At 39.7% G+C, this 11,007-nt stretch overlaps 1 protein-coding gene across 1 annotated transcript in view; it reads right to left on the bottom strand.

Annotated features, from left to right (window-relative positions):
* Positions 1-473: 473 nt before the first annotated feature.
* The window catches only part of itga8 (integrin, alpha 8), a 207,770-nt gene continuing 197,236 nt past the window's right edge, over positions 474-11,007 (bottom strand). Inside the window, exons 28-30 of the mRNA XM_043690322.2 lie at positions 10,718-10,819; positions 6,289-6,411; positions 474-1,968 (exon numbers count right to left, since the gene is read on the bottom strand). Of these exons, the coding sequence (XP_043546257.1) occupies positions 1,882-1,968; positions 6,289-6,411; positions 10,718-10,819 (312 nt within the window). The 3' untranslated portion in view covers positions 474-1,881. The remainder of the gene's footprint in view (positions 1,969-6,288; positions 6,412-10,717; positions 10,820-11,007) is intronic.

Genomic DNA, 11,007 nt, shown 5'->3' with positions numbered 1-11,007 from the left:
TTGGAATGAATAATTTGGAAGTTATTTCTGTGCTGTATGACTATAACCTTATGACAATATGATTATCATGGTCACCAGTGTGATTTGGCAGCACTTGGAATATCCCAGGATCTGTGTAAAATTTGTTGCCTAGGTCATTGATCCACATTGATGCATAACGTTCCCCACCTAGCCTGTTCTGTGCATGCCCCTGACAAATAAAACAGTAATAGTGACCATAGAGCAGAGAGGAATACCAGAACGAAAAAAAAGGACTAGAGGAATTTGGAAATTCTAGACACCGTGAAGACTACAGGAGCATCCAGTCAGAGGTATCGAACAATATTCTTGGAAACACCAAGGTGAAAAGGCTCAACATTTCAGAGCAGAATCCACAGTATTTGTAAGTACTTAGTAGACCAGGTGTACAGTGAAGCTCACGCTGCTTTTCATCAACAATATATCCATACTGAAGTTAAAGTGAACAGACAGTCCAGTGTTAATTGTTCAGTTTTATTGGATTTGGATAACAAAAAAGTATATGACATGGGTTTATCAGATATACATATAAGTAAGTTTTAAATTGGAACATCAGGAGAATTGGATACCTAGCTCCAAACTTCACAAAAATTTACAACCTCATCAGTAACAAGTGATCCTGCATTGTCAAGTCTAATGAAAGCCTCTTGCTTTTGGCCATACCTAACACAATTATACATTTGTAATATATGTCCATCGTACAATTGAATCCAATGTGAGAGTGGATATTTTTAAATAGGAAATATTCCAGAGTGGTACATAACATATAAATTTAGTTTTTATACAGAAGCGGAATAATTTTGTAAATATCTGCAACTTGTGTAAAGTGAAAAACTATGATACAAATGAAAAGTAATTGATGATTACTGAACAGAGGTTATGAAATTCCTCCTTAAAAATCTGTTTGGTTCTAAGATTATTACCACCATAAAACATAGACAAAACGGATAGAAAAACCTTTATGTAAATTCCACATATGGCTAAATCCCAGTGTAAACATGCTTCAGAAACATATAAATACATATAGAAAATATTGCACGTTTAAAAATCTGTTATTCCCACTCCCAGTGTAGGATGACATCATGCTTCAAATTGCATCCCATGAAAATGTCTGGAGATTGAGTGCAGATTCCTTGGTAAAGCCACCTAATGAAGGACAACATTTAATGATTCACGTTACAATTACCTCCTTTTTGCTCAAATTGTTTGTTCAGATTTACTTCTCGTTGATTTAAAAGAAAATAATTTGCTCACAGATACTACTTCGGCTTTCACTAAAATCCCTTATCCTTTAATACCATCTTAATTAACAGCTCAACAAAAAACAACCAACTCATGATTGCTTTACAAGCTGCCTAACTCCTTACAACCGTCTGTATTTCAAATGAATTGCCCAAAAAGGAAGGCAATACCTAATTCATGATAAATGGTGGGGCCAATTTAAAACTGTGCACTCATAAGACTAATGCTGTTTGCAAGGTTTCTAGCTACCCTGATAAAGACTATATCTAATTGTTTGAAATCAGACACAATTTTATCCAATTTACAAAGTGCACAGCACTTGCACTTAAAAAGTATACTTCAAGATTAACAGTGTAACTGAAAAATAACAATCCCAGTCAGTACTACAATACAGTATTAAGGCATTCTATAATGTTAACCTGGCAGAAGGTTCATTGTAAAGTAGCTTGAAGGTGATTGCATAGTCAATAATGGCACTTTCTCTGTTAATTTGGTTTGCTCAAAGTTCATTTCTTTCTTCTTCATCTTCTGCAAAAGCAAGTCGAAGGAAGTAATTTTTCAGGGGTGTGTACACATCTTTCGAGTAGCTAGTTAGTGGACTCAGGCAGCTATTGTCAATCTTCAGGCATCCGTAGTCTTTTCTGGGTGAAGTTGTTCTCGATCCGTCATGTCATCCTGAGGTGGGCGGGCTCGATCAAAGAAACCAAACTATGGAAACAATGCCAGATTAAATGATAAATTCTTACCACAACAAAATGATTAGGCTCAACGTACAAGAATTGTAAACTTTAGTTTATGGTTCAGTGTCTAGACACAGCCAGATATATTTTCTGAACATCAAGGAAATTAATCATTGTTTAAATGTACATAACAAAGACAAACTTACAATGCAATAATGCACAACAGCTGTGTATTAAACATTCCAGGAAGAGTCTTTATGACGATGTTTCATTTTACACATTACTTTGTTTAATTACCACTGTTTAATTCTTTCCAAACCATTCTGGTTTGCTACTAAAATTGTCAAGAAGCTGAAAGTGAAATTGACAATATTTCACAAGACTCCATGTCTAAATTCATTCGGTCACAGTTGACATAATGTTTTAAAGTTTAACTTATGGGAAATGGCTCTGATGCCTCTAACCATTAGGTGGCAGACTGGTTATGAGTAGCTGTGATTTTTGAACTGTCGTTACTGGATAGAGGTGTATGCACAATTCGAGACAGTTGAGGTGAATGTCAAGTTGAAAATGTTCTCACTTACTACTGTTATCATTTCTTGGTGGTAGAAATTTCAGGGAAGGGAGAGTTTAAGGAAGAGGTAAGCAATATATGAGCTCAACCCCATGAGCTGAATTTTTAAAATCATTGTTAAAGGTTAGAAAATTTGGATACAATATGAATTGTTATTGGAGTGTTGCTGAACAAAGAGACCTTGGAGTGCAGGCTCATAGCTCCTTGAAAGTGGAGTAGCAGCTGGATAGGATAGTGAAGAAGGCATTTGGTATGCTTGCTTTTATTGGTCAGAGTATTGAGTACAGGATTTGGGAGGTTATGTTGCGGCTGTACAGGATATTGGTTAGGCCACTTTTGGAATATTGTGTGCAATTCTGGTCTCCGTTCTACTGGAAGGATGTTGTGAAACTTGAAAGGGTTCAGAAAGGATTAACAAGGATATTGCCAGGGTTGGAGGATTTGAGACATAGAGAGGTTGAATAGGCTGAGGCTGTTTTCCCTGGAGCATTGGAGGCTGAGGAGTGACGTTATAGAGGTTTATAAAATCATGAGGGGCATGGATAGGATAAATAGACAAAGTCTCTTCCCTGAGATGGGGGTGTTCAGAACTAAAGGGCATAGATTTAGGGCAAGCGGGAAAAGATATAAAAGAGACCTAAGGGGCAACCTTTTCATGCAGAGGATGGTACGTGTATGGAATGAGCTGCCAGAGGATGTGGTGGAGGCTGGTACAATTGCAACATTTAAAAGACATCTGTATTGGTATATGAATAGGAAGGGTTTGGAGGGATATGGGTCGGGTGCTGGCAGGTGGGACTAGATTGAGCTGGGATATCTGGTCGGCATGGACAGGTTGGACTGGGTTAGGGTTAGGGTTAGGATTAGGGTTTGGTCAAGGATATTTTCAGAAGGTGTCAGAGAGGGTGTCTTAATTCTCCAGCGGGGTCCCAGAATTCCTGGCCAAGAGGGTAGAGCAAAGGAGAGGATTCAATTCTTTGAGGATTGGCAGAGAAGGCCACTTTACAGTCACTGTTAGTGTGGGTCTGAGATTGCCATCCGGGTCAGTGCCACCTCCACGGTGTAGATTGACAGTCAGCAGATCATGGGAAGGTCGAACAGTTTCTCTGTCGTACCAAGGTAAGTGGCACAATCTTCTGTCTGACACTTACATTCACTCTCTTTGTGGCGCTGCACCCAACTGCCAACAAGACTCTCGCTCTATCGCTCTCACTATTGCTTACCATATTTTCAGTCACTCACCCTTATGTCCTCCCGAACCTCCTACACAAATAATCTGCCTGGACTGCATGCAGCCTCCTCAGTCACCTCATCAATTTTTGGCCAACTACACTAGGACTAACAGCTACTCAATTCATCTTTTTCTCTTATTTCAGGAGAACACAGCCTATAACAAGGCAGAGAGAGTCTTCACTCTTAGGTAATTCACCCACCATAAAGAAGTTCCTGTCCCTCACAGGAGTTGACTGGACTGGCTTTGGTGGCGGTTTCAAGACATCCATGTCCCAGCACTGTGCATTCTATTACAACTCTCACAGTAACCCCACTGTCAGTGCCATTCCTTCTAAAACACATCTAACCACTGGCTGCGAAACCTTCTCTCTGGACTATCCCATCATCTGCGCAGTGAGTTGACCACTGCGCAGCTCCACTCCTCAACCTCTGAAGACAAGAACACCAAGGCCACCCAGTTCAGATACTGACACCTTCTTGATGAACAGCTTATACTCGAAACGTCGATTCTCTTGTTTCTTGGATGCTGCCTGACTGGCTGTGGTTTTCCAGCACCACACTCTCTGACCTTGATGGGAGTGTTAGACTTAGAGAGTGTAGGAATGCAAGCTGGTGAACATCTCACTGCCACAGCTGGCTGTTGCCTAAGAAGAAACTCACTGTGCTGCTTGTCAAAAACAACAAGGATGGGCTCAGAGCTTCTGATGTCGAGATCAGCCTCACCAGAATTCTTGTCTGGCTCTGCCATAAAGATACCCTAGCCCCTGACATTCAGATTCCCTGGAAGATTCTACCCTTCATTTTTAATAATTTGTGCTGCTGGATGCGGCAAAATGACAGACATTAATAAGCTTGCTGAACCGATATGGAGTTGGTGAATTAATTAGTGTGAGGTCGGAAGAATAAGGAAGCCACACACATCTGGGAAGTTAAGAGGCTGAATGGGTAGGGGAGTCAGAGATCTGGGGATACAGAAAACAAAGTCAACAAGAGTATTCAATTAGTATGGTAAAGTTATAAAGAAAGCAAGCAAAGTGTTCATTTCTAAAAGGACAGTGTCATAGCAGTAGTAATAGTAACAGACAATAAAGTAGAAGTTACATTAAACTTGTAGACAAGGTTAGACTGACATGTGTTGTGCAGAACTCTCACCTCCACATTATAATGGGGTATAGAGACATTGAAGAATACACAAAAAGGTTGATACCCAGAGGTTCTATACACCAAGAAAGATTAAATAAATTGGGCCATTTTCTTTAAAAAAGAGATGGCTTAGAGGTGATCTGACCGAGGTCCTTAAGAATATAAAAGCATTTGATGGACTAGAACATTGTTTCCATTTGTGAGGGAGACTGAAAAGTAAGTTCCAGCTGAAGATTCCCTCCCAATTAAGGATCACAGACTCTTCACCATGTCTGCTGCATTTCTGCTCTAATCCCAGAAGCACAATAGAGTTTACCTTCTTCTCCATCATTCTTTGTATTCAATTGATCCATTTGCACCATTTCTGTCCCTTCCTTATGTGAAGTCACCATTAACACCCTATTGGCATTCTGAAGGACCATTCCCTCCAGAGTATCTTGGATCACTCCATAGTCACCCCCAAAATGCCACCCCTTCCCACAACACCTTTCCAAGTGAACGCAGGAAATGTAAGACTTGCCCTTTTACCTCCCAGTCCTCATCATCATCATCCTCATCAAGGACCCAAATTACTCTTCCATTTGAAACACTAACTTACCTGCACTTTGTTCAATCTAATCTACTGCAGACACTACTCACAATGTTATCCTCCTACGCTGTATGCAAACTGGGTGACTGCTTTGTGGAACACCTTGGATCTGTCTGCAAGCATGACCCCGACCTTTAGATAGCCCATCGTTTTAGACCTTTACCTTATTCTCCTCCTGAGATTTCTGTCCTTGACCTACCGCACTGTTCAAGTGTGGCACAACATAAGCTTCAGGAACATCACCAAAACTTTGAACTGGTCCTTCGCAGCCCTCTAGACCCAACACTGAGTTCAACAATTCCAACATAAACCCTTGCCACCTTTTTTTTTCTTTTGTTTGTTTTGTTCTTTTTCTTTCAGTTCACAGCATAAATTGCTTTCAGCACATTTTGTATTTCTCTCCTGCCCCATCTCAATTCCTTTTCTGCCTGGAAGATGAAGCTTTCTGTAATGTTTTTTTAAGATCTAGATTGGCTCAGTGTTTTAGGGATTAGATCTTTTCCACTTCTATGAAAACACAGAATAAGTGACCCGAGTTAACACTTTGGAGGTACGTTTCCTGTGGGTTTCTTCCACTGCATCACTAACTCTGGTAAACTCATAAACAAGGTATTCATGTAGACACACCAATCTTACACTGGCAATTATTTAAATTATTAAATGTTGCCCTTAATATATTGCAGATGATAGTTTATAAAATATAATTAATTCAGTCAGATATTTGATGGGTTAACAATTCTCTCTAATTAGTGCACAGTCTGATTGCTCATGATGTGCAATTGTAGAGGAATGAGAAATTGAAAACGTACCTTCCACATGACTAAGATCAAAATAGCCAGAACTAGCAAACCAACCAGTACAGCTAGAATTATGACCCACAGGGGGATTGCAAGTGAAGCATCAGGTGTGGCCCAAATCACCGAAGTCCTTATCTAGGGTAAGACAAACATGGAAAATTAGGTTTCAGCATAAACTACTGTAAACCGTTTGCTATAGAATGTCATCTTGTCATTACTGCAGCTATATGCTTGTGTAACATATTTGTGCCCAAGTTGTTATTCACAAATCAATATCAAGTTACATTTTTTGACATTGACATTGTGTTCAACATCTGAGAACATTGGGAAAGGATTAAATATGTCAAACTGAAATATTCTACATTAGACTTGAAGAAAATGAAATATGAAGTGGATCAGCCAGTCTCAGTAAATCAGTGACAATTTATCATAGTATCAGTTCATATAGCAAACTATTTGTCTTTTTTCAAGAGGTATTGTACTAGGCATGATTAAAGCTACTGACTAGACTGGTCTGAAGTCTGATTAACATTGCTTATGAAATTCGCTGACTCTTAATTGATTCCTTACTATCCTAGAAATATGCACAGTGTCATAAATTATGAAAATATTGAGAGACTTTCAGTTGATTTAATTTTATGGCACTTGAGGCTAATTGCATGCATTAATCTTCATTGTTAAATACAAGTAGTTTATTTCCCATGGTGACTCATAGAGAATGTAGGAGATCACCACTGTTAACCAGATGGTTTGCTGCACCATAGGGCAGGGAGAAATATGAAGAAAGGAATAAACCTGATCAGAGAGTGGGAGATACAAGAGAAAACGAGGAGAACTTGGGATCTGAAAGTGTGATTCAGCCAGGATTGAACATGAATGGGCTTGGAATGAAGTTTGCATGATTTGAAGGGAATATGAGTTGACAGGGGTATGGGTCTTAATGTAGCTGTATTTGTACATTTTTCTCAAAGTGATCCATTGTAACTGACTGGCCTGTGATCGTCCCATGACTGGTAATACTATTTTTAGAATGGTTAAATCAGCAATACAAGGGCAATTTTATAATACATCCAATAAGGAGACCAATTGTAAATAAATGGTCTGCACTAATATACTTTAGGAAGCCTTCAGAAATGAGATAACGAGAGTCCAGAGAAACTATATTCCTGTTAGGGTGAAAGGAAAGGCTGGCAGATATCAGGAATGCTGGATGACTAAAGAAATTGAGCGCTTGGTTAAGAAAAAGAAGGAAGCATATGTCAGGTATAGACAGGATAGATCGAGGGAATCCTTAGAAGAGTATAAAAGCAGTAGGAGCATACTTAAGAGAGAAATCAGGAAGGCAAAAAGGGGACATGAAATAGCTTTGGCAAATACAATTAAAGAGAATCCAAAGGGTTTTTACAAATATATTAAGAACAAAAGAGTAACTAAGGAGAAAATAAAGCCCCTCAAAGATAAGCAAGACGGCCTTTGTGTGGAGCCGCAGGAGATGGAGCAGACACTAAATGCGTATTTTGCATCAGTATTTACTGTGGAAAAAGACATGGAAGATATAGAATGTAGGGAAATAGATGGTAACATCTTGAAAAATGTCCATATTACAGAGGAGAAAGTGCTGGATGTCTTGGAATGCATAAAGGTGGATAAATCCCCAGGATCTGATCAGGTGTACCAAGAATTCTGTGGGAAGCTAGGGAAGTGATTGCTGGGCCTCTTACTGAGATATTTGTATCATCGATAGTCACAGGTGAGGTGCCGGAAGATTGGAGTTTGGCTAACGTGGTGCCACTGTTTAAGAAGGATGGTAAGGACAAGCCATGGAACTATAGATCAGTGAGCCTGACGTCGGTGGTGGCCAAGTTGTTGGAGGCAATCCTGAGGGACAGGATGTACATGTATTTGGAAAGGCAAGGACTGATTAGGGATAGTCAACATGGCTTTATGCATGGGAAATCATGTCTCACAAACTTGTTTGAGTTTTTTGAAGAAGTAACAAAGAGGATTGATGAGGGCAGAGAGGTAGATGTGGTCTATATGAACTTTAGTAAGGCATTCGACATGGTTCCCCATGGGAGACTGGTGAGCAAGGTTAGATCTCACGGAATACACGGACAACTAGCCATTTGGATACAGAACTGGCTTAAACTGACAGAGGGTGGTGGTGGAGGGTTGTTTTGCAGACTGGAGACCTGTGACCAGTGGAGTGATACAAGGATCGGTGCTGGGTCCACTATTTTGATCATTTATATAAATGATTTGGATGTGAGCATAAGAGGTATAGTTAGTAAGTTTGCTGATGACACCAAAATTGGAGGTGTAGTGGACAGTGAAGAAGGTTACCTCAGATTACAACAGGATCTTGATCAGATGGGCCAATGGGCTGAGAAGTGGCAGATGGAGTTTAATTTAGATAAATGTGAGGTGCTGCATTTTGGGAAAGCAAATCTTAGTAGGACTTATACATTTAATGGTAATGGTGATTGGAGTGTTGCTGAACAAAGAGACCTTGGAGTGCAGGTTCATAGCTCCTTGAAAGTGGAGTCGCAGGTAGATAGGATAGTGAAGAAGGTGTTTGGGATGCTTTTCTTTATTGGTCAGAGTATTGAGTACAGGGTTGGGAGGTCATGTTGCGGCTGTACAGGACATTGGTTAGGCCACTGTTGGAATATTGCTTGCAATTCTGATCTCCTTCCTATCAGAAAGATATTGTGAAACTTGAAAAGGCTGCATGGTGGCTCAGTGGTTAGCACTGCTGTCTCACAGCACCAGGGATCAATTCACGCCTTGGGTGAATTGGCCATGGCAAATTGCCCATAGTGTTAGGTGCATTAGTCAGGGGTAAATATGGGGAATGGGACTTGGTGGGTTACTCTTCAGAGGGTTGATGTGGACTTGTTGGGCCCAATGGTTCCATACTATAGGGAATCTAATCTAAAAGATTTACAAGGATGTTGCCAGGGTTGGAGGATTTGAGCTATAGGGAGAGGTTGAATAGGCTAGGGCTGTTTTTCCCTGGAACATCAGAGGCTGAGGGGTGACCTTACAGAGGTTTATAAAATCATGAGGGCATGGCTAGGATAAATAGCCAAAGTCTTTTCCCTGGGTTGGGGGAGTACAGAACTAGAGGCCATAGGTTTAGGGTGAGAGGTGCAGCAGGTCAGGCTCATGCCCGAAACGTCGATTCTCCTGCTCCTTGGATGCTGCCTGACCTGCTGCACATTTCCAGCAACACATTTTCAGCTCTGATCTCCAGCATCTGCAGTCCTCACTTTCCCTTAGGGTGAGAGGGGAAAGGTATAAAAATAACCTAAGGAGCAACATTTTCACTCAGAGGGTGGTACATGTATGGAATGAGTTGCCAGAGGAAGTGGTGGAGGCTGGTACAATTCTAACATTTAAACAGCATCTGGATGGGTATATGAATAGGAAGGGTTTGGAGGGGTGTGGGCCAGGTGCTGGCAGGTGGGACTAGATTGGGATGGGTTATCTGGTTGGCATGGACGAGTTGGACCGAAGGGTCTGTTTCCGTGCTGTACATCTCTATGACTCTATGACTATGACTCTAATTATATTAAATATATTATTATTATTATTATTATTATTATAACAAAACAGTTATATAAATAGACCACCAGCTGCACATCAAGGAGATTTACAATTCAGATTGTCCAGTATGTCTGCTTATCAAATGTGATGGAGGAAATGACATGACTTAACATTAGGCTATTATTAAATGTTGTTATAGGCATCCTGGTTAATTAGTACATACAACAGGAATCTATTGCTGAGAGTTACTCTGGTGCCACTTAGTTCATTTGCGCACAAGATGCAAGTGGAAGTGTTTTGTATAACTAGGAGCTTGAGAACAAGCTTTGTGAAGTAATATATTTGGTATCCAGAGAACAGGGTTTGTGAAATGAAACAAATGGAATGAAATATGTGAAATGTTAGTTTAAAAAAAAATCTTTAACTGTATCAAAATTTAAATTATTTCAAAGAAACAAATCTCAGAGTGAGCTAGTGCAGTAAAAACATGTTGAAAAGCAAATAGTCAGGATTTTTGCGCTATCATTCACATGTGACATTCTAATGTCAGCACATTAATTTAAAAATGTCCAAAGAAATGTAAGATGTTATAGATAACATATTTCAGTTCTAACAAATTTGACACTAAAATAATAATTATTACTTAAAAATACTAAATGTGCAAAGTTTTAGTTGTACTTTGTAGCAATAAATCTGATCAATCTTACGAGAATTAGAATTTCTGCTAAAGCTATGTTAACAAATGTACATATGGATAAGAAGCAGTCATCTTAAGCAAAAGGAAGTTGTGTCTAGGTAATTTCTTTCTGGATCCTGAGACTGTATACATCCGGTTAATGTTATCTATGTAAGTCTCATGTTTATAAAATGAGTTTTCCCTCAAGGCACTTACCACAGTATTTGTGCTGGGTAATTCCTCTGGCTGGATTTTGTATGCCATTTCCTTTACTACAAATGACACCAGAGACTGTAGAGAGTAATGGTTGTTTCTTCTCTGTCAAGAAAAGCAGCAGAAAAAGGAACCATATATTAACCAAGTGAGTCAGAACAATCATTCCAAGTACTTGGGCTCTCTTTTTTTCAAAAAGGAGCAGTAAATAAAAGAACTGAAATAAAAACAGAATGTACTGGAGAAACTCAGCAGGTCCGGCAGCATCTGTGTAGACAGAAAGACAATTAATG

The sequence above is a fragment of the Chiloscyllium plagiosum genome, unplaced genomic scaffold (genome assembly GCF_037043375.1).
Source record: "Chiloscyllium plagiosum isolate Xiang-an unplaced genomic scaffold, Cpla_swu_hap1 HiC_scaffold_5, whole genome shotgun sequence".
In the NCBI taxonomy this organism is placed as follows: Eukaryota; Metazoa; Chordata; class Chondrichthyes; order Orectolobiformes; family Hemiscylliidae; genus Chiloscyllium; species Chiloscyllium plagiosum.
Note: the sequence above shows the minus strand (reverse complement) of the source record. Positions and strands in the feature narration are given on the sequence as shown.